Genomic DNA, 24,007 nt, shown 5'->3' with positions numbered 1-24,007 from the left:
ATTGTTTTGCTCCCAGACTCCCCCTGCAGGCCCCAAATTGAATTTATTAAGCTACTTCCTCTCAAAACACGAACTGGCCTGACTCACCATGCGTACCACCACCTTCACTCTTAAAAATAAATGTAATTTTACTGCACGTAGGTTGTGTAATTGAGATTTTGACCAATTGCGGGCACATGTGGAATCCCCTCGGGATTATTTGTGCGTGGCTAAAATTAGGTCAAGGTTCATGGGGTTTCCCACCATTGGAATTGGAAACTGGAGGGCCCAGAATTTCCAAGTACCCATTATTCTTGAACGCCGTAGATTTCTATACATATAAAATGACACTGCAAACAACTTGTCATGGCTGGCACATCAATAAAGGCAGTGAGACAGTGTCGCCAGGGAAACAACTGAGCTTTATTACAAGCCTGTATACAAAAAGACACTTTTCTTGCTGATATTTCAAGGCACGGTCATTCCGTCGTGCTTCCGAAGGTACCAACACAAATAATCCAAGTGTGTTGACTTATAAAATTGTTTTCATTTTTCATGGGAAAAGCATTAGCGCGTTGATGCCGTAACATATTTCACAAGCCGATCAATAATGACTGAGGTCCAACTCTGCTGCGGGGGCCTTCTGGCTGAATTGCATTAAGTTGCAAGGACTTCATATGATTCTATTTATTGTGTGGACGCGCGGCTTTTATATGAGCCAGCCAGGTTGGCCTGGTCTAACATTTATGAGAGCAGAGGGGAGAAGTGCGGATCTGGCCGGTCGACTGACAGGTTTGCTTGTAGGCTCGAACTGAGCCAAAGAGTATTAGGGCAGCCTCTGTTCTGTACACAGTGTCTTCATGAGCGCGGCTTTAAAACGACGCGTTAATCTGGTGACAGTGGCGAGCGCATGCTTCCAAAGACAGACGAGCTGTCTGCAAGCGTGGGGGTGGAATTAATAGATGAGCGCACGTCTTACGTGGGACTGCTCTGCTCGCTCATCAAATAGCACAAACATCATTCATTTATTTTTTGCTGTTTTTCACTTCAACTGCTTTGTGTTGAAGCTGGACAGTAGCAGATGCTGCAACTCTGTATGAAATAGAAAAAAAAACGGTGTCATGCAGCAAGGCTAGCGGCTTGGATATTATTACCCACGCTTACCTTAGGCCGACTAATATTCTTACCTTCCGGGACAAACGTGGCTGTGATGAGCTTGCCCACGTACTCCATCTGTGGGCAGAATGGGAGCGGGGTGGGGGGGATGTCAAGATTGGGAGATATTAAAGGCCCCCATCCCCACCCCCACCGCTGCTCCTCAATCTACAGCCACCCTCGAAGCCCTGTGAAGGAAAAAGTAGGTCCGCTGCTTCTTTTTAGCAGGAGAGAGATAATGAACTTTAAATTTAGAATGGCGCCAGCGGCATGCTGAAACATTGCGGTATGATATGATTCACCAAAAGTGACCAATCACTTTTACGTAAAGTTAAGCCTCAGGATCTCCCATTGATCTATTTCCCACTTTGCTTGACACCACTAAGGTGGCGGGTCAGCTGGACCTCAACCATTCGATTGCGGTGCGTTAATCTTAAAAAACAGAACAAACACAAACACAGAGACAGCGCTTGTACGTGATAGTACTCACTGTCATATATTGTTGAACAATACTGGTGCCGCACTGAGGAGCTGAGAGGAGTTGAGACGTCTCACTGAACTGGATATCCGTTTATCTTATACTGCTGCAGTAATATTAGCAGAGGATAAAGAATATAGGCCTGTGAGTACTATATTTTTGTCTTGGCTGTTTTTCTTCAAATATCCATATCAGTGTGTGTGTTGCTTTGCAAACAGAGCACGCACTCAAAGGGCTTGGGAAGCGTCACCCTGCACTAGTGCCCTGAGGCTGCTTGGGAAATATCGTAGCGCCAAGGAGAAGAAGAGATGTGACCGGCAGACCTGAGTTGAATCTCATGCCTTCATCTGCAACCTCGCGTTTCTGTTTACAGATCTTTTTTTTAGTTATGGGCACTCAAATAATTATATCCAACTCAAATGAATGGAAAAATCCCCCCAAAGTTTTTCTCAGCTCCTCAGTACGGCAGTAATATTAGTCATACTTTGCAGAGGATAAAGAACATCTGCTTGTGTTTGGATATCTGTTGCATATAGCATAACAATGCCGTCACATGCTAACTGTTAGCCCATGTGCTTATGCAGTTTCCCATAGTAAGGATTAAGCTAGTGGAGGCAATGAATTTGCTTTAAACGTGCCGTGTGTAATTGTTAGCCTTTCTTGTTGAGGGGGGGGGGCATAATTCTCACACTCAACATTTTATGATGCCAAATTAATTCTCTTTACACAACTTCCTACGGGAGCCTTGTTTTGAATATAAACAAGTCGACCTGTATGCACACACTCCACACACACACCAATGTACGTCGTGTGATGTATGAGTCAGTAAATCTGGTGCATAAACATCCAGGTCGAAGCACCGCTATCTAAACGCCATTACGTGTCATTACAATACATCTCCAATGTGCTTTAAGAGGTGACAGTTGGCCGGGCGGCACCTTCACAAACACGCAGTATTGAGCACAAAGAGCTGTTATTTCTGGCTATAAATAGCGCCACTCACATACTGGCTTGCATCAACAATAAGCCCAGGCATCAGGGCCCTGGCTTGTGACATGTAAGTGTGTGTGTGTGTGTGTGTGTGTGTGTGTGTGTGTGTGTGTGTGTGTGTGTGTGTGTGTGTGTGTGTGTGTGTGTTCGTGTTCTCTCACACGCGCGTCAGTTACAATCAGTGGGCTGGGTCACTGTTTTCCTGTTTGCACTCAGAGGATGCGGTTGAACGTTTTTGCCGACGTCACGCATCGCTCACGCCAACATAAGTCCGCTGGTAATGACAACGAAGGCCATCGTCGTTATCTTAAAGCACACACAAAATGGCGTGGCGAATGCAAAAGGTTGGCTACTAATGACACGCACAAATTAAGTAACACTGTGATGATGGTGCTGAGAGGAACAGATGGAGATGTGGCCCACCCATGGCACACCATGTCACAGTCCCAAGGAGAAACACCAAGGAGACCGAGAGGGTGCAGAGAGGGAAAGGGGGAGGGAGGGCGAGAGGGAGACAATGAGGCTCTGCTACCCCCTGGAGGCTAATGTGTGTCAGTGTAAGCCTTTAAAAAGTCACAGGTGGTTTTCTTTTGCCGCTTCTCTCCCGATGCAGCAACGAAAGAGAAGCGATTCAAAGTTGCATCATATATTTATTAAGCAGTGTTGTTAACACGTAATAGTTCTCTTCATGTAGGAACTCTAATAGTGTCGTATCAAAACATTTTTTTTTTTTAAAGTACAAATGACAAAGTTGAGACGATTTAAACGACATCCATAGCAAAAAACAAGATTTTGAAGGATCAGTCTCTCATTTCGATAAAATGCTAATTTGTCTGGCTTTTGTTGATGTTGTGCGCGCCTTCAAAAGAGATATTTGTCACAAGGAATGCCAGATGTAGTAATTTGATCATTTCAAATTCTCCAACACGAGAACAAATTACATCATATTCAAAGTACAAAAGGTCAAATGTACAATCGGGCCATTAAATTAAAAAAAAGCCCATTTTAAGTGTAATTGTCAGAATAAGAAAACAAAAAGCAGAAACTACATACACCTGCCATACTGCCTTGGGGCTAGATTGTGCTACATGAAATCAAGTCCCGTCCTCATTGGATGAGGTGGACAAAGATGGCGGCCCATGTTTGCAGAGTGCTCCTGGAGGGCAGTGACGACCTTTGGAAGGAAGGAAGGAAAAGCTGCATACGTCGGCGCCCCTCCGGCGCTCAGGCTCGTTTTAGCTTGTCAATGTGAAAGGTGAGTTTGAGGGCGGGGCCCAGCTTCAGGCCCATGTACTTCATCATGGTGTCGCTACGCAGCAGCAGCAGCGCCTTGCCATCGATTTCCTGCCGTGGAGAACATTGGAGTACAGTGGAACCTCACCTTAACTTACACATGCTGAAATGTTATTTTAAAATAAGTGTGTAGTGCATTAAAATGCTATCAAGCACGTTTCCTTATGGCGGATTTGCTTACATGTTTCCTGAACAGGTCCGCGTGTGGCGCCAGCACGGGGTCGATGTCTCGGATGTAGTGCATGACGTCGTCAACGCTCCACGTGTTGGGGTCCTGACCGCCGGGCTTGGGGCTTTCCCCAAAACAACTCGATCCTAAAGGGGGACAATCGCCGGCTCATTGTTCATTGCCGCATGTGTGCGCAATGCGCGGTATTTATTTACCCGACAACTGTACACGGATCCCCGACTTTTGCGAGCTGGGGGAGAGGGGCCTCGTCTTGAAGTGCTCCAATCTTGCCGCCGCGACGCTGCTCTCCACGGACTGCCCTGACCAACACAAGACATTCCCGCGATTAAATGTCAGCTTTAAAGATGCCTCAATGGTCCAAAACGGATCTTTGCATTTCCCCCTGAAGCTCAAGTTATTTCTTAGAAGCTACCAAAAATATCAGCTTGACACTCTTATGCTCAACTCCATAACTTTGTGCTTTACAAATGCTGCCAGGTCAAGAAGCACCTCCTTAAATTGATTTTTAAAGATGCCATGACAAACACCATAAAGCTCATCAGCTTTACAGTTGACCTTTCAAACACTTTCTCCTCTTCAGCTCTCTTTTAACTCCATCGTTAAATTCAGCTTTAAAAAAATGCCCCGTTGAGCACGAAGTCTGTAAACGTCGTAAACCAGCTGCCCCAAGAAGCACTTCACTATGAACGTCAGCTTTACAGATGCCTTTTGGATGTGCCTGGTAAATTCGTCTATAGCGACACCTGATGGCGATGACGTGAACAAAAATTGTTCGAGTGGACACAGTGACTCATGTCAAAGTCGTACAATTGGCAGCGGCCCGGGAGATCTTGGCCAGGGGGCTTTTGTGCGAGTCCTGCAGGTGCCTCTTGGCGCCTCGACTGGGATTCATGGTCAACTCTGCCAAACCTTTCCTGTCTGAACACAAACAGAGTAAATGTTATGCTTGCCAGTATGATTCTATCATCTGACTTAAGTATTTCTTTCCGGCCTTTAAGACTGGCAAATCAAGACAGCTCGGTTAAGTTGAGCACAAAAATTGGTCAATTCTATCATTTCTGCCTTGACTGAAAGTGTAATAATAAATTTCAAAAACATCGTTGTAGCATTGGGGCGTTTCCGCATGGTCATTGACGGAACACAACCAAAAGAGTTTCATGGAGTTACTGCAAAGCGAAACTCTCGGGCTTGGAGATGGCAACAGTGGTAGGATGACAAGTTGGCCAACCTTTGGCCTACTGCCAGAGGTAAATAACTCAGTTTTTTGTTTGAAGTAATTGAGCACTAAATAAGCTTCCATATGGTCATAGCGCTTCCCATTACTACTTAACAAGAGCCAAGCGTCTTCCCACTGAATTGTGACCTTTTAAAGCTTCTCCATTCGACTTAGCTTAGCATATCTTGCTGCTTGTGTCTCTGGTCAAAAATCTCAAAGCAGGCCGTGGCACACTTATTGTTGGAAATGCCAACAAAACTTAAATTAAGAGCAAGTGAGTGTGACAATAGTGTGGAATTTCCCGCAATAAACGGGGGCTAACGACTGTCAGACAAAGCGTACCGAGCGTGGCCTAACGGCGCTCGCTGCCAACCTGTAGTGAAGAGCGGACTTTCTCCGGCCACAGGCTGACTGCCGAAAAGCGGGTCGCAGTGTAGGTTATGGCAGAGCTTCTCCAGGAAGCGGAGGACGTAGGTGACACTGCTGGCGATGGGCAGCGTCAGCGTGTGCTGCTGCTTCTCAAAGAAGGCTGCAAGCCAAAATTCTGTCCATTAGTATCTCCACTGCCGTTCATTTCATGTGTAAAATAAGCTCACCTGAAATGACCTTGCCGCCCTGGCCGGGCTTAAGGCAGGAGAAGACGGTGGCCTGGTTGTGGGCCGAGTCGACGCAGGCTTGGACGCACTGCTGAAGTACCGACGATGCCTGGCCGGGACCGAAGTGGTCGGGCAACTGGCGGATGCGATGCTGGTCCAGATGGGGACCAACCTTGCTGTACTTGTTTAGGTAGACGCATACTAGAGGGAATACAACCATATTGAAAATGTTGGTGGGTTTTTTTTTGTATGAGATGCACTTGAAGAGGAGCACGGTGACATACTCAGTTTATTGCAGAAGATCCGTTACAGAGCCACTCGCAGTAGGTGAAACTCTCTGCTATACAGTTTAGAAACCATATATATTTTTTCCCAGTTTTAGCGACTGGCAATATTGGGCTAATCCTCTAGTGCTATTTCAAGTACCTGTAGGGGCCTGTAGTGCAAATTTGGGGATGGTGGCGTTGTCGAGGGGCACGGTGCTGGTGTCGGGCTCCGGGGTGCTGCTGGTGGGAGACGTGGGGACCGGATTAGCTACCAGGCGAGGTTTTCTCTGAACAAAAAAGCATCACAGCATTTGTACAGGTCAACATCTAAAAGGAAGGCCGACTGACTTTTGTATTTTAGTGTCATCTGTGGCAGGGCTGCAGTGAATAAGGTTGAACATTTCCAAATCACCTTTTGGAGATGCTCATTATTTTTTTGCTTAATTTTGCTAGATAACGGTAAAGTCAAAATGTTGGCAGTGGTTCAGGCGACACATGGGAAACAGCCGCTCCAAAGTAAAGTTGCAGGGCAAGAAATTAATCAAATATTTGCAACGCTGGTTGGCTGGCGCCTTGACTGAATCTCAGCTGGCTTTATCATTATTCTTAGCGTTTGATGAGCGGTTTTCTGTTTCCTAAGCGGAAGCATCGCACGGAAACGACGACTTTGTGTGTGAGACTGTTAGTGGCACCTTGCTGCCAGGCTTTGGGCCTCTTTTCTTTGGAATCTTGACGGGCACGTCCTGCGTCTGCGGCAGGGCTAACCTCTGCGCCCAGTTGACCGAGAGCCTCCCACGGGGTCGTCCCGGGCCTGTCGTAGGCCGCCCGGGCCCGGCCGTGGCGTCCGGCGAGAAGCTGGCTTTCTTCACCCAGCTCAACTGCCATAAACAAAAAAGCTTGATGGTCACATAGGGGTACTTTCAAAAACCAGTGGCGAGGACTTAAGTGCTAACATGATATGATAGCATGATGTATATGTCACTTACCTTCCGCCCTGGTTTGGGTCCGCGTTTCTTGGGCACCTTAACAGGCTCCAGGCCTTTGTCTGTTCGGATGCTTGGCGGTGCCGAGGCTTTTTGACTCCAGGAGCCCTTGGATTTCCTGCGGCCGGGTTTGCGGCCCCTTTGACCGGCAGCTTTGCTTGCTGCGGGGGGTGCGTGCGCGGCCGAGCTGTCCAGGGCGCCGTCCGTTAACGGCCCTACCATTTTCGGCATCACCGCTGCAATGATAGACAAGGATGGAAACAAATGGGGGGACTCAGCAGGAATCTTTCAGGAAATGCAACACGATCAAATTAATTCCCAGTTAAAAGCGCATCATCAGGATTATCTAAATTAACGCAACAGGGCAGCAAATGCAGACGAGGTGTGAAGATTTGAATTGGATCTGCCTTCCAAACACCCGGCGGCTTTGACAAAGCAACAAACGGCTGCGAATGACAAGCCTTTGAGGTCTTCAGGCGCAACACCGTGTGAGGAAGGCGGCTGCTGACAGATGCGAGGTCACACTGATTGACAATCAAACACCATCCACAGACAAGCGCCAGGGAAAAAATATGACTTCTAAGAAGCACATCAGGAAACATAAACATGTGCAGTATACATCCCTCCGGGACCTTTAATTAAATACACTTTGAACTGGGCACTCCGATCAATGCAGCGCCGCAACTATTTTCATTAGGTAGCAAAAATTTGATCGATTCATACATGGCTTAATTCTTTGTTAATACTACATCGAAGGAGCTCATTGAGCAGTAGCTGCCTTGGCCCGCGCGCAAGTGTTGAGAAAGCAATGTTTTGCTTTCAAGCAGTCTTGCACACGACAACCTCAACGTCTCCTTCCTTGCTGCTCTACTCCCCTCCCGTCATCTGCTAGCCAGTCTGTATATCGGAATATTGCCGTTTTAGCGGCTTGTATTCAAATGTTGGTTGCCCACTCATCAATCTGTGAGAACGGGCACCTTTTGTTCCGGGGGGCTGCAGGTTGTCCCCGGTTCGGGCGCACCAGCCCACCGGGAAGATGTCGCGCGAGTCGTAGCGGCAGTAGTAGTCGAAGGCGCCGCGCCAGCCGTCGAAGGTGACCTGCACCTCCACTCCGCGCAGCGCGCCCACCGTGGCCGGGCAGATGAAGTGAGGGTTCTTGCGGTCCACCGCCTCCAGCTTCATACCCACTTGGAAGGCGTTCTTCTCCGGAGCGGGGGGTTCCTGCTGGGGACGCGCGAGAGGCGTTAAAGGCAGCTCGTCTAAAGCGCATATTTCACTCAAAAGTAGAACTAACAAAGTCCCAAGACTTGACTTTAAAGGTCTCTCGGGGCAACGTGCGAAGGTTTTAATGTGAAACGAAAAGCGATATAGCGCTCCACTTAAGCCAGTGTGGTAGCGTTACCTTGTGAAAGATGCGTGGAGGGGCCATCTCAGCACCATTGAGTGTCTTCAGAAGAAACAAGGGCCAGGAGGATGCGTTGAGGCGGAAACCTGAGCCAGGAATATTTTGACTTTGACGTATTCCATAGCAAAAAAAACGCAAAAATTACCGCGAAAATCTTTTACCAAGCGGCGGCTGCAGCATCCCTCCGCTCTTCTCGCAGTTGCCGATGGGCTGGATCTCGGACGAGTCCACCAGGCGCCAGAAGTCATTCTTGTTGTCGGAGCCATCCAGGCGCAGGCGGAGCCGCGAGCCCGTCAAGCCCACCACGGTGGCGATGCAGGTGGATGTGGTGTTGCGCGGGTCCTGAGCCTCCAGCTTCATACCCGCTTTGAATTCGTTGACCGGCGGCGTCAGGCTCTAGACGGGTTGTTGATTGACGCGTCAGCCGAGTGACCGAGTGCTGTGCCGCGCGGCCACTAGGGCGCTGCTTACCTGACGGAAGCATGAAGTGGGTGCTGCACTGGCGCCAGTATCTTTGAGGTACTTCTCCCAACTGAAATGGCCTGAGAGGATACAAAAATGACAAATAAGTCACACGTGCAGGACTTGCTGTAATTCTTGAGTTTTTTGACAGTAGAAAGTCTGGGACCAGCGACGTATCAATACTGGACATCTGTACTTCTATAGTCTAAAAAACACAAAAGGATGCTCGGATACTGCACACCAATACCGCAAATGGTAAATAGTGTGCTTCAATAGCCAGCCAGAGGGTCTGTGAATTTTTTAAGAGAGCCGGGACGTTATTTGGCAAATTAATAGGAATTACCTTGGAAGAGGGAGGGCAACCGGGAGGGCCGTCCACTTCGAGCGTGCTTGATCCTTCTTGCATCTTTCCACTCTATAGCTGAAAAGTTCAGACAGGAAAATAAATTTAATCGATTGGAGAAATTCCTCTTAGTCAATATCTGAGAGCATCTGTTCCCAAAACAGAATCTACTGAAAATATCTGAAGTGATTGCAAATGCATCAGCCACAAGTGATCCAATGAATACTAAATCTTTTGAAAGACACGGTAATAATGTTACCTTTCTGCGGCACGGGCTTCCTCATGTTCCAATGACACGGAACAATCTCGGTATATGACAGTGGGCGAGCACCCTATGAGATAAAAAAAAAAAAAAAAGTCAGTTTCCTTGCGATCTCCCAACATGTTTATGATTGAGGTTGTACCATTTCAATCATATAGGTGTCTGCAATACGCATCAATTTTCTTTACCACTGTCCGCAAAGTAGATGTGCAATTAATTACACAACCGCAAAATATTTATGAAATTAATCTAGAACCATTTATTACCGAAACCACGGAATTTCATCTTCCCGATGGAATATATTCTGATCTCTGTAGTCCTGAAAGTGTAATAATAAAGTCTTCGTGTTTAACCAAATTCATTTTGCTCACATCAACTTTTTCTCCACTTTTACTTGACTACAAACTATTTCCTGACATGTTATGGATGAAATCAGAATAAAATTGTCATTTTAATCGATTTGCAGCCGTAGTATAAATAACCTGTAGCTGGCATGAATTTGAACCTGAAGCAGCCTGAAACGTGGATCTCAAACGCGTACTAACTGTGGATGAAGAGTAATCCTTCGATGACCGTAGGCGATATTTGGATAACGGATCCAGTAGCTCAATAGCAAATTCGTCGAGTAATTTCTCACTTCAAATACGACATCCAAGTGCACAGACTTACGTTAGAAGTTCATGACCAACAATCGGACGGGCCCCTTCTCAACCAAAGTGCGCCTTTTTCTTCAAACCGCCACCTTGGAAAAGCGGTGACAAAAACAGGACCAACGTCAACGGGGGCTTCAACTTCAACAATAGCCCCCTCGGCCGCGGGACACCTCCAATCGGCCAAAACAGTGCGCGGTTGGCGTTGGTCGCTCGCGGTAGTAACACGCAGACGCGCGGCGCCTAATTCAAAGTACAAAAGACACCCCCCACCCCCCCATGCCACAACAGGCAAGCCGAAGACAGCCGCCAGCTTGGCTTGACAGGCGGCGTTGCTAGTCGGGAGCTCGGCTAACCAACGCTACCGTCACGGTCTAAGTTCCTCAGACGAACAAGCCAGTGCGTGAAATGTGATGGTACATGACGTGTTATTACAAACGCATACATACCAAGTCAGGCAAGCTAGGATGCTAACTACCTTAGCATAGTGGACGCTAACTCCTTGGTGACCCTATTTAAAAAAAATTTTTTAAAAAATTATATGATGGCAATTGGTAAAACAAGAGCGTACCTGGTACACTGTCTGAGAGGATCACGTTTGCTTTTGCGGGCTTCGCGATGACGCCGCGTCTGGAAAGAAGACGCGGCTCGCTCCCGTGTTAGTAGACGTGAGCTAGCTTTGTAGCGTGTTGTTGTTGCCAAGGAGTTACCGCCAGTCCGCCATTTTTTTCACTGGATCTCGGGGGAGGGGTCGGGGGGGCACCGACGGGCGATTGTGCTGAAAGATGCAAGATGGTTCGAAGAGGAAACAGCGGAACCTAGTGGTCAAAGGTTAAGCTACAGCAAAGTCTTGCATCCTTGTCTTCATGTGCCTTGTGCACTGGTGCACCGTCGTGTTGTAAAAGGAAGGGGAAAGAAATATTCAAAAATATTGCCCCCGTAGTTCCAGTGGAAGAAACATATGGATGAACATATGTACATTTGTAATATTATTTTTGTCAAATTAAGTGTAATCGCACAATTTCTAAAAAAAATAAAACTAAATATGGAATAACAAATTTATATAGCAACAGTGTAGTCCAATAATGTTTGTTTACTCACTAATGATTTACTATATCGTCATGAAATGTTTTTTTTCATCCACTGTATGTATTCTCATAACTGATATGATTGCTTGAAATGTTACTGATTGCAAGAAAGTTATGATTGGTTGAAATGTTACTGCTGCAAAGCACTATGCCGCTATTTAAGCACATTAACATGGGTTCTTAAAACGAAAAAAAGATTGCCTAGAGCAAAACCGGACTTTTTAAACTATTTGTTCTAGTAAAGAATATTCCAACATAGTGAACCTACAAATAAGGAATTTTAATATTTCATACACAGAAAATATTAGGCCTGGCAATGTTGTTTTGCTTCATTTCATCGTAGCTCAGTTTTTATGTCGTTGGTAAATTTTTCTAGCTTAGAAACGATTTATTCAAGTGGCCAGACAGTTTTACGCTCGTGTGTTTTAACTGCAACGAGAGAAGCTAGCGTGTAATAGTAAAACCAAGATGCTCATCACGAGCGAAATGACGCGCAACACTCAGCTTGTGTGTGTAACGGTCACCCGGCCGGCAGGACCACTAATGCCCGCTTCATCCTACTTTGGGCAGGCCGTGGCCCCGTGGCACTCCGTTCCTTGCGGCCCAGGCAATTATGTTTGGTTTCACACGGTGAAAGGGGTTAATTGGCAGTGCCCACGCGCCTGATTGGACCTGTTTCACGCCTGTCGGCCTTCATCGCGTCAAAGGAACCCACCTCCCCGCTCCCCCCCCCCCCCCCCCACCACACACACACACACACACACACACACACACACACACACACACACACACACACACACACACACACACACACACACACACACACACACACACACACACACACAAAATCTACTGGGAAACCGTTGTTAGAGCACTCCTCGTGAACAGCCACTCTCACTCTTTTTAAAATTTGGCCTTCTTATCGTCATGCGCGTGAGTGGGAGATACCGTATGTGCACGTAAGCATGTATCCGCTCATTCTGAGACGCGGCATTCGTCCGTTCTCACGTTGACCACAAGAGGTCAGTGTTGTTTCAATGGAGAGTCCTTCTCTCTCTCTTGTCCTCTCCTCTCATTATCATCATCATCCTCATCATCATGCTATCCTCTGAGGACCCGCATGATCCATCACGGCACATTGTTCTGTTATTTCAAATCACTCGTTAAATCCTAATAATGATAGTCTTCTTTCATTATGTAATATTTATGCGTTCTTTTCTCTCACTCTTTTCTTTTTTGAAGTCGATTTTGTCTTTTGAGAGCGGCCCATTGTCAAGTTTCCCTCCAGTGTTATTGTGTGCTTGTCTCTCAGTAAGTCCATGTGGTCTTAGTTCTTTATTAATAAGGCATAAACCATGGGAACTGCTGGCACCCAACTCTATTATAGCCTCCATACGAGTTCATTAGAGCCAATTAATGGCATCAACAATGGGCCTTGCTCAGCATCTATTTCTTTTATGAAGCACACGCTTTCAATGGTTCCATAAGCCTTGCAAAGGTGCTTTTGAAAGCGAGTGGTGTGAACGAGCCTTTCATTTTTCCGAGAATTTAGTCAGATTTCATAATCATCTCTTTTCAATGGCACCAGCCCGAATCAAGGTTAGCTGGCTGGGATCACCTCGGACTGTTTCCCGCTCAAAAAAAGTACACATTTTGACAAGTTGACATTCAGCCGAAGAGTCCTAAATATTGGCACATGGTCGCGTTTTCTCATCTTTTTGGCTCCAAACAAAATGTGTTTCGACTGCAGATTTTCAGCTTTGATTTGAGGTCGTTTGAGTTTCATTTACACTGCACCGGGGAACGTCGTTTGGGTTGTGAAAGATCGTGTCATATGACATGAAATGTTTGATTGACTGCCATGTGGAAAATTGAGCTCTACATTCTGCGTCATGAGTGCCAATTGAGAAAAGCGACGCAAAAAAATAAAAGAGCTGGCTTTTGTTCAAGGGGGCACTACCGCCTGTGTGTTTCTGTGCCCTTCTGTTTTTCCTTCACACTCGGCGGGTGCATTTCTGGCGACCCAAAGAAGCGCGGTGTCGAGTGTGAAGACGCTCGGATGTACCATCCCTTTGGAGTTTTGGCTAAATTGCGTTTTCGCTCTTTCACAGCCGCGTGTGATTTCCGCGGCAGGCCTCCGTCGCCAGCTTGCATCGCTTCATCAGCGGGACTCAAAGTACGCCACAAGCAAAAGCTTTTTACGACAAAAACGTTTCGCTTCACAACAAAATCACACGCAAATGTTTTTTCAAATGACGAGACGTTTTTTGTTGCATTTTTTTTAAAACACAAACACTGATGGAGCGCACATCTCAACTGAAGCTTATACTTTTTGAAACCAGATCAATAAGCCATCCATCACAACTGTGAGACGTTCCAGAATTTCTATACTCCAGTACTGTAGGAGGCGGTAAAGCAGAGGTTTTCCCTCGCTTGAGTGGTTGGGACAATGTGAACTAGCGCTGTGTGGTCGGCACGCCTGCCTGGCGGTTCTTATTTAAAAAAGTTTGGAACTGTACTGCTCACATGGCATAAATTGCAGCTCATGTATGGGCCCCAAAAATTGGACTTGATCTGCAGTAATTCGAGCCCGCCTCTTGCCTCGTGTGCTTTTGCCAATGACCCTCCAAAGGTTAAGTGCTCTTGCAAGTCACTAGTAGGAGCAACTGGCTTCTCTTCTTGGCAGCAGACTCACTTTTGGGTCCGCTCCGACTGTCTTGCTTGCTCTTTTTCATTTTCTCCCACTAATTGAGTCTGGCTTGGCAACGTGTTTTTGGACTCACAAACGCGTCGCCCAAGGTGTCCGCACGCGCTCGCCAATGGCCGCACTCCATCGGGGCGGCCTGTTTCTGCTCACGCGGGCGGGACGGCGAGGATCTTTTCCCACCGCGCCTCCTTGTCACTTTCAGCACTCTGGCACGCTTCAACTAAGTCGCCCCCACACTAAGCCCCTCCTTTATTCACGCGGACACAAATATCCACCGCATCCACGCCTTCATCCGTGCGCACACACACGTAGAGTCGGTTTGCGTGTGTTCCCTCCCAACTGCGCCTCAGAGGACTGCGAGCGTGTGTTGCACAGACGAGGACACACACACGCGCACACACACACATGCGCGCGCGCACACACACACAAACGCGAGTCCTGGTACACGCTCACCATCTCTGCTGGCATCCTGGGAGGGACACGCGAGAGGAAGAGCGAGCACGAGCATATGTTGGTTTGTCGGAGGGGGGATATTTCTCTTTGGATGTTGTCTCACAAGCTCTGACGGCGTGGCGCGCAAAGAAGGCATTTTTTTTCCCCCGTCCAATTTATTAATCCTTCTAGGCGATGTTCTCTGTTCAGAAATGCAAATTGAATCAATCTGAGGCTGACTTTAAGACTTTTCAAGTGGGATTTAATTAGAAGCCAGGGCCTGCAGTTTTTAATGAGAGAGGGGGTGGAGAAAGACAGAAAGAGAGACAGAGAGGGAGAGAGTTGGAAGGGGGGGAGTGGGTTTGCGGTTTTGATCTGGGGTCCTGCTGGAGAAAGGATACACAAACACCCACAATTAGCACACACACAGACAGAAAGTTCGAAACATGCGCACATGCACGCAAATTCACCCTGTGTTTGGTTTTTCCCTCATCTCCGTCTTCTGAGAGTTCAAGCAGAAATGTTTTTTGACTTGAAAATACATCTCCAAATTTACCGCCCTAAAGTTCGCCAACGTCGACGGGATGACTTCCGACTTTGGATTCTATGTTGTTGTTAGTCGAGCGGCGCGGGGCTGCCAACCTATTACGACGGAGGAAGGAAAAAGTTCACTGGGGCTTGAATCATACAGCCATCACTTGTGTGATCCGATTCAAAATCCAATCAAAGCTCTGAGTCGTCAAAGTCTGAAGACTGGGGGAACATTTCCGTAGCGCTACCTCAACAAACACTGGAATCAAGAAATGCCAAACTAATTTAAAATGTACACATTGGACCTTCTACCGCATCCACCTTGTGTCAGGGAACCCGAAGAACAGACAATTCCTCTTGTGACTATGAGCATGAAAGTCTGAAGAGAAGTTGAAATTCCACAGCGCCATTGTTTCCAACCTCCCTGCTCCAAACACTTGAAATGTTTGCAATGTATAGAGTTCTTGGTCAATGGCCTCTTGCTCATATGCCGCTTTTCTAGCTTCAAGGTACTCGAAGTGCTTTGACTGTCCTCGTTCTGCCAACGAGGTAGCAGCGGGAGCAACTGCGATGCCGTTGGGGCTTGGGATTGAACCCGCAACCGTCAGGTCGTAGGATGACCGTGCTGACTCATAAAGGTATGGAAATGGCCGTCCATGAAACTCAAAGGTAAGAGAAACAGAAAATACAGATTGAGACTTTTGGCTAAAAGTCTAATAATTGCTTTTAATTTCAAAATAAATACATTTAAAAAAAGTGTGTCCGGCCATAAACGATTGATTGTGAAGAATCAGCAACTGTGCAGGCAATTGAGTGCGCTACTTGAATGCAACCAGCAGAGGCAGTGTTGAGCTGCTTGGTTAGAGAAATTCACTCAGTTCAATGGAAGACTATTTGGAATGTGAGTTCTTACCTTGACCGATTCGAATTGTTTTGTTGGCTTCAATCGGGAGGCGGATGTGGCGTACTGCGACCAGATTGAGCATCGCCACCGTGAGTTCTCCCCATTAACCTGCTTCTGAGTTTTTTTGTTTTTTTTTAAAAAGACGCACGCCGCATGTAATCAATGAGAACACAGGATGTGTGTGGGAGCCCAAAAGTTATTTTCTGTTTTGTTGTATTTATTTTTAGTCTTTGCCACTCTTTTGAACATTTACGGACCCTCTCGTCACTCCAGTCGCGACGATGGTAGCAGACAGCGCCTCCTTCAAACAAAAATCTGCTGCAGAGACTTTTCACTGCCTCTTGGCTTCGGCATTCCCCGGCTGACACATTTGAAAAAGGATGAAGTCAGCCCGCGGTGCCAGGATGTGGTTTTCTCGGGACCGGGGGGCCCTCCGCCCTCTTCCCTTTCCCGCCACCCACTCCAAGCGGCATTGGCATTTTTGAGGGCAGATGTGTGACATCTTCACGGTCGTATTTTTTTTTCTCCCTCTTCTCCTTTATTCTGTGCGCTTTGGTCTTTGTGTTGAGCAAGCCGCAAAAGCCGAGCGACTTTGACTCATGAGTGCTTCTAAATTGACCGTTTCCACGTTGGAATCTTTCTATGCGATGCTGTCTAACAGGGGATGCGGTTTGTCTACGTGCCAAAAGAAGAAAAAAAAAACGGCGATAAATGTCAGGAAGATTATTTCAATCTTGTAAAGCTCAACACGAGTAGGACTAAACATGAAAAGATTGGAGGCAAAACAGCAATTTTTGGTGCCGGTGGGCTTGACGAACAAACGAGGGAAAAGATGCGAGGACTCAAAAGTGGCTTGCGCGCGCCGCCACCAAAAAATGTTTGACAACTCAGTGGCCCTGTCAATGTTTAAACAATACAAATTCATCTCCACTCTCCAAACATGTCATTAATCTCCCTCTCAGCCATTACGGCTGTCTCGCTCTCTCAGTCGCTCGGTCTGCTCGCCCGCCCGCTCACATTTAATGGAACATGAAAGGGAAACCCAAAGAGCAAATGTGATGTTGTGGTCCTTGCGGGGAGCTCATTGTGGGACTCACATCAGAGGAGAAGACGAGCTGATAGACAGACGGACGGACATGTTTTGACAAACAGACAGTTGGTCCAAAAACTCCTCCTATCTTAGCGCTCTGCGCCACCTCTCTCTCTTTTTGCTTGCTCGCTCGGCGTCTTTGAACTAAGGCCTTCATTAACAATCTGCTGATTAACAAGCTGTGGAACACAGGGGGTAGATGGATCAGAGGCGCGCCGATAGACAGCCAGCGAGATGGAGAGAAATAATAAGAGTGCCTCGCAACTTCCACTGCATCCACCGCGCCGCCGCCGCCGCCGCCGCCACAGTCAGACTGCATATTAATTTCTACCAGGCCGCAGCAACGGCGCTAAAAATACAGCTTCGTTAAAAAAGGAAGAAAAAAAAAGGGAGGGGGAAGGGAAATCAAAAACGGATGCAAAAGTTGGACGCAGCTCAAACTTAGCCACAAACATCCTCGGTGTGATCCGACTTTTGTCACCATTCCTTGGAATTCACTTTCACTTCACTCTTACTCACTGTGACTCACTTCACGGCAAGCAGCAGTTTGGGCCATTCTGTGATTTTTACAATCTATAAAGGGATGAAAATCTCTTCAGAACAAGTCTTCATGAAAATAGTAATAACTATTGAACTTTCTGTGAAGCATTGTAAAGCTTCGCCTCTTCCTTCACTCTACGGGAGACATGAAGCATTACGTTGCCTCAAGATTGAACGTCTGACTGATTTCGAGACAAATCATCCTAAATGGTCATTAGAAATTAGCATCCAAATTTTAAATAAGTTAAAACAAGGAATAATGTTAATTACTGTAAAGGGAGGGGGAAGGGAAATCAAAAACGGATGCAAAAGTTGGACGCAGCTCAAACTTAGCCACAAACATCCTCGGTGTGATCCGACTTTTGTCACCATTCCTTGGAATTCACTTTGACTTCACTCTTACTCACTGTGACTCACTTCACGGCAAGCAGCAGTTTGGGCCATTCTGTGATTTTTACAATCTATAAAGGGATGAAAATCTCTTCAGAACAAGTCTTCATGAAAATAGTAATAACTATTGAACTTTCTGTGAAGCATTGTAAAGCTTCGCCTCTTCCTTCACTCTACGGGAGACATGAAGCATTACGTTGCCTCAAGATTGAACGTCTGACTGATTTCGAGACAAATCATCCTAAATGGTCATTAGAAATTAGCATCCAAATTTTAAATAAGTTAAAACAAGGAATAATGTTAATTACTGTAAAAATGACCAAACGATAAACTCCTAAAACGTGACATAAAATGACTCATGTCAAGTCATCTATACTGTATTCTTATGTCTTTCGTTTCTCTTGAGCTCCTCCTTTCACAAGAAGTGTCTGCAAGAAGCCAAAAAACAAGCTAGCACTGCCACCCTTAAATAAATAAATCTTGGCAGAAACTACAAGCCGTTCAAGCCACAAGCAAATCATTTGACAGTGTGCCACTGTGTGTTTGTTTCACTCGGCTTTCGTCTGGTTTCTTGTCTTTCATTTGAGGCCTAATTAATCGCGAGGTCACTGGACCGTGGAAACAAAAGAGTGGGCCCATTTTTGTTAAAAAGGAAAAACACTGTAACGGACGACACAAACGTAATGGCAGTCCTTGTCAGCACAGAGGCCCCGCAACATCTTTGGCCCCGTTTATTCAGTTTCCCTCTGTCCCTCAAGTGATGTTTTGGAAAATCCCAAATCCCGCCCCCTAAATCATAGGAACTGATCTTCTCAACTGTATTTTCGAGTCCTGAGTCTGCTCGCTTTTCTAATGCTATCCGCCACTTGATCGTTGAGGTAGCCGAGGGCAAATGCGTACGTCATCCTTGAGAGTCTTCTACCGGTAGCAGTTGTCAGATTTTCAGCAATTGTTTTGTTTCTGCGTAATCCATTTTCATTGAGTAATCCACAGTATTGTACCGCTTTACCTTACAGCTATTTTTTGATATGATATGATAATTTTGGAGATAGTAATTGTCAGACTTGGATCAAGGAGAGGACCCGGATGCAGTGACAAAAAAAAAAAAAGGAATTTATTCTGACAGGCCGGAGTCAGCAAAAAAACCCAAAAGGGAAAACAAGGGGGCCAAAAAACAAAACTGAAATAATCAGAGCTAGGGTTGATGACAAAGGTTTCGAAACAAAAGCTAGGTTCTCAAAAGGTATCATTAAATTCACGCAATCGCTGGTCCTCTGGACGGGACAAGACACACTGGCACAAAACAAGGGGAAGACTGACTAAATACACACAGAAGGGGAAGGGCATAGGTGCACACAATTACGACCAAGGACACAAATACACACAATTAGGATCGGGGAAGACAAGTAGACTGACGCACAGAGGAAGGACCCACAAAATGAAACGAGAGGACAGTTACTTATCAAAATAAAACAGGAAGTGACAATACGACCAAAAAGACAAGACAACAATAACCCACAAAACATAACGGCACGACAGGTTATGGCAAAAATATGAATCATGATCTCCAGCTCACAGTTCTTAAAAATCAAAGATTCTCTTTGCTTTTTATAATCGTAGTTCATCTAAAAGGGCAGCGGGTAAAACAGACTGGAGCTTTTAATCAACAGACTCAACTATTTATTTTCAACCGTACACACTTTAAATGCAACTCAAAGAAAACTTTGGATCTTGACTTTTTTTTTTTTAAAGCCTAGTTAAATAAAGAGTAGAGCGGAGCGAATGGAGGTCGGAGCTCATTTTTAGACACCGAAGTCTTATTAGCCAACTGTGCTTAGTGCATGCGGCGGGAGGAGGCAAAGAAGCGGCAAAGGAGACACTGAGATGGGAAAAGCCGGCTGACACGGGCTGTTAGGCAAGGGCAGAGAGTTGGGCTGATGCGTCGAGACAGCCAAGTAGCTGGACGGGCGGACGGATCGAGCGAGACGGGATCCACCGAGGCAGCCGGCGCCGGGATCGTTCTGCGAATTAATGGCGCCTCTCACCAGAAGATGAACGCTCGCCGGCGCTCCCCGTGGAACCGAGCACACGCATCTACAAAAAGAAACGTCAGTCCGACAAATAATAAATCCGCATATAAATAAATAAGGCTGTAAATATATGAATAAACATGATCAGACTTCTGAAGGACGCATCGTGATCGATATACAGGCGCGGTGAGCGCGTGCCCGTCTTTGAAAATTGATTTTTGTGTGTTATAATTTTTCATTGGATAAAACACGTGTTTACCTGGTACGGGCGTGACACACGTTCCCACACACGCGTAGGCTTGGAGGCGTCCGTAAAAGTGTCTTCAAGAGTCGCTACACTTTGTGGAAGTTTGTATTTACTTGCGTTTGCCTTTGTGATGCATCTACTGTATCCATTTTTATTAGTGCGTGTTTGTGTGTGTGTGTGCGTGCGTGTGTGTGTGTGGTGGGCTCTCTGGTGAGTCTCCTTAACATCAAACAGCTGGAAGTGATAAAATATTTAGGAAGCACTGGGAGTCTGTGAATATTAATACTGCCTTTTCCTTCTGTCTCTCCAATCTTGCCCACTTTTTCCTCGTCTTTGGCTTCCTGGCGCTTTCCTCGACCGTGAGTGTGGCTTCCTGACGCCGCGACACGTGTCCGTGTGTCGCCTCTCGCGACCCTGTCGATGGTGCTTTTAATTGGGAGTTGCCTCGCCCGAGGAAGAGGAGTTGACCTCTGTCATGCCGGCGGCGTCCGGGACAAGCCGTGTCACATGTCCCGCGTGGTGCCCGGCGGCAATAGAGTTGGCCACGGTGCAACTCAGCACCGTGTCAAACATGCGAACAGACCGACCGGCAGGCACTCACGCTCGCTCGTGAACAAGTGTACCTGGCCAGTTCTCCCTTGCAGGATTTTTTTTTTTGCAAAACTATTTGAACAGATCTGACCTTTATATTGATACATATTTCGGGGTCGGGAGACGGGAGGATGCCCATGTCGTAAGCATCGATGACAAGAGCGGCAATGTAATTACAGGCTCTCTGTTAAAAATCTATCTCATTTCTGACGCTCGCTCAAAACGTATTTAGCCGGCTGAAAAGATCTCGAAAATGGCTGGAAGTTGAGCTGGTTGGAGGAGAACGACGGCCATCTCTGATGTGCACTCAACTCGCATCGCTAGATGGGGCATTTTCTCGAGCAATTCTGAAAAATCACTGGCAGCGGTGACCTCAGCTAGTTGGCGCTATTTCACTCTTCACGAGGTGGCGCTACATCTCCGTACATCTGGACACGATAACATCGGCTTGCAATCCAACCACTTTTTTTTCCCCTCCCTTCTCTGGAACATGTGTTTTTGGTGACTTTTGTCTTTGTGATAAAGACAGCACGCATATGTCGCTGGGGCTGTTGTACCGAAATTCCCGTTTTTTTTTTGTTAAACCCGATTCAAATTGACGGTAATGGTCCAGATGTCAGGATCTCAAGGCCAATAAAGAGCGCCGGCTTTTATAAGATGTGACAAATGAAAGGTCACCATCAAAGACTCGCTGCAGCTTTTCCCGATGCCGGCCCGCTGACATGCTATCGAGAGTCCTCGGCAAAACGTGGCTTGATTTAAACTCGCTTTCAGACTTATATTCATCTGGCACTTCCCACGTACAATATAAGCTGAAGCGACTTGGCGTTGATGAAGATTTTGAAAGATTGTAAATTTAGATGGACAAGAAGAACCCCGTATTATCCCCTCTGAGGGCAAATTCGGTTTTACAGTCCCGGGTCTGGCGCAGCAGGACTTAAACTGGAAGGCTCCCTTTGGTCTGGGGCGGAACCCCAAGCCGGCACGCATGCACGTACGCGTTCTCTTCGAAATAACACTCAACAAGGCTAACAAGAACAGGATGTCTTTCCAACTTCTTTGAGTAGCACTAAAGTGCCAGAGAGTTTGTTTTAAGCCTGTTCCTCAAACAATCAAGAATACTTTCAAGTGCCAAAGAACAAAAAAGTTCAGAAAACAAAGAAGCCCTGATTTCTTTCTTAGCTCGCTATCCTGTGTACAAAGGAAAATGTTGAAGCCTTAGAATCTCAAACGTGATCTTTGGTCTTGAAAAGAATTGGCGCTGTGCCAGATGCTAAAGCTAACGTGTCTAATTATCTGAAGGCGGAAAGCCGCAGCAGCTGTGGGAACTCACAATAAGGACGCTAGTCCAACATTCATGTTAAGTTCATCAAAGGCAATGTCCACTAAAATAACCGACGCAACGTTTCAGTGTGACAGCAGAAGTACGGACCAAGCGCAGCAAGCAGTCGGCACCCGGTTTCAGACTTCGGTAAAAAATAGCGTCGTCGTCACCTTGAGATCCAATTTTGAATTTTTGGGTGTTTTCTATTTGCGTGCTTGCGAAAGTCATTCTCAAAGCAAGACGACAATAGTTTATGGAGCGTCGCGGCAAGGTGTTGAGCCGCCGCAAGATTCCTCCGCCCGCTTTGATGTGTCTCGGCGTTCCAACAATTTCGGTGCGCTCGAGGCCGTTGTCCCAAAATATAGCACTCTAAATTTGGTGGTTCTGGTGAAGAGCTTTTCAATTGGAATGAGATCTGAATAGGGGACTGTGACTAAACTCCAGCATGTGATTCAGATTATCGTCCGGGGGACCTCAGTTCAGAATGGAAGCATCCGCTTTCATTAAGGCAGACTTTTTCTTTTGTTCTCCATTTGCACACTTTGGAAATCTTCCGCAAAAAATCAGATCTTTTGCATGAGAATTTAGCCAATTAGCTCAGGGAGTGCATTGATTTGTAAATGCCAATTTGTTGACATGATGGATGGATTGCTATAATCCCACAATGCAAGGAGACAAAGGCACGCAAAGTGACAGAAAACAGACGCGCCCGCACATTCACAGCTGTCCGAGTAGAGAAACGACAGAGATGGAGGAGAAAGGCGTCAGCGTGGAGAGGATTTATGGCTGTTGGCCCTCTGTGGTCCACTCCTCTGTAATATTCACCACTCCTCAGGCTCCCATGTGTCTGCCTGCGGCCGCACTGTGCACACGCACGCACACGCGCACACGCACGCATGCACGCCTCGCAGACGGCTCCAGAAGAATCTAGTCAGTGTGCAATTACCCTTCGGCTGTCATTGGGCAGTTAACATCTGCTTGCTCTTTTGTCTCTTCCCATCACACGCTTTCTGCCTTTCCATTCATCTCATCTTCCCGTCCGTCCGCCCCACCTGACTCGGCGCGTAGACGCACAGACAAAGCCACAGAACCGCAGGTCGGTCTGCTAAGCTGCGTAGATATTCCACTTGAATGTCAGTGACGTGAAGGGTTTTCTTAGACTGCCAACTCGACTGAGACTGCTATATTTTCTCCAAAGTGGATCGAAAGATTCAAAAAGCTTGAAAGTTGAAGTTGGGCGAAGTTGAAGCAGAGGGGGGGATGCCGGTATGGGCTGTGAGCAGAGCGATACGAGAGGGTGGGCTCTTTTCCTTGTGTCCTCGGTTTATGCGTAGGATCCATCGCTAAAATCACGTGGTTGTTGTTTGGTCAGCAAACGAGCTGAGAAGGAAGCAACAGCGACACTGTACACAATGCAACAATGATTGCGGCACCTCAGTGTGCAGGTCAGGGACTTGCCCAACAAAGAGACAGCGCAGCAATGCTCAGAGAGCCTAAATAGGATTGTCATATAGGAGAATTCTTTTGGGGGGGCTTGGTTGCCATGGTTACAAGAGCTACAGGAATTACAATGGACAACACAATCAGGGTCGCTATGTTTTTTTTTTTTTTTGCATTCAATACGTTCTGTCAGAAGCTACCTCGGTGTTATCGCAAAGACATTCACTCCAAAATCAGCTCAAGCTGATAAAAAAAAAAAAAAAAACGAATGATGCACGTTGCAGAAAAGAGCCATCAAAACGGTATTGAGCAGAGATCAAGTACACCGCTGACACACGTTCCGGACTAGCTCGCTAATAAGCTGCTTAGCTGCATCAAACGGCGAAGCACAAATTTTGCTTTGCCTTTAGATCCCGGTTTGATCT

At 46.6% G+C, this 24,007-nt stretch overlaps 1 protein-coding gene across 5 annotated transcripts; it reads right to left on the bottom strand.

Annotated features, from left to right (window-relative positions):
- Positions 1–3,247: 3,247 nt before the first annotated feature.
- LOC147052518 (polycomb protein SCMH1) lies at positions 3,248–11,001 on the bottom strand. Of its 5 annotated transcripts, XM_085919194.1 has the most exons (18): positions 10,840–11,001; positions 10,718–10,779; positions 10,288–10,360; positions 9,616–9,688; positions 9,357–9,434; positions 9,023–9,093; positions 8,713–8,947; positions 8,549–8,637; positions 8,124–8,370; positions 7,150–7,382; positions 6,856–7,041; positions 6,324–6,450; positions 5,898–6,098; positions 5,675–5,830; positions 4,893–5,003; positions 4,280–4,384; positions 4,077–4,210; positions 3,248–3,946 (listed from the first exon to the last, which is right to left on the bottom strand). In XM_085919194.1, exons 4-18 carry the CDS (start codon positions 9,638–9,640, stop codon positions 3,827–3,829), a joined length of 2,118 nt encoding a protein of 705 aa, XP_085775320.1. In that variant the 5' UTR covers positions 9,641–9,688; positions 10,288–10,360; positions 10,718–10,779; positions 10,840–11,001; the 3' UTR covers positions 3,248–3,826. The 5 variants fall into 5 exon arrangements, with proteins under 5 accessions (XP_085775320.1, XP_085775319.1, XP_085775323.1 ...); XM_085919193.1 differs by lacking the exon at positions 10,718–10,779; XM_085919197.1 differs by lacking the exon at positions 10,718–10,779 and having other exon boundaries at positions 8,124–8,367.
- Between the last annotated feature and the right edge of the window lie 13,006 nt (positions 11,002–24,007).

This window comes from Syngnathus leptorhynchus, chromosome 8 (genome assembly GCF_054491065.1).
Source record: "Syngnathus leptorhynchus isolate UIUO chromosome 8, UIUO_Slep, whole genome shotgun sequence".
Taxonomy (NCBI): domain Eukaryota; kingdom Metazoa; phylum Chordata; class Actinopteri; order Syngnathiformes; family Syngnathidae; genus Syngnathus; species Syngnathus leptorhynchus.
The sequence above is the reverse complement of the archived record's forward strand: the minus strand, read 5'-3'. Positions and strand labels throughout refer to the sequence as shown.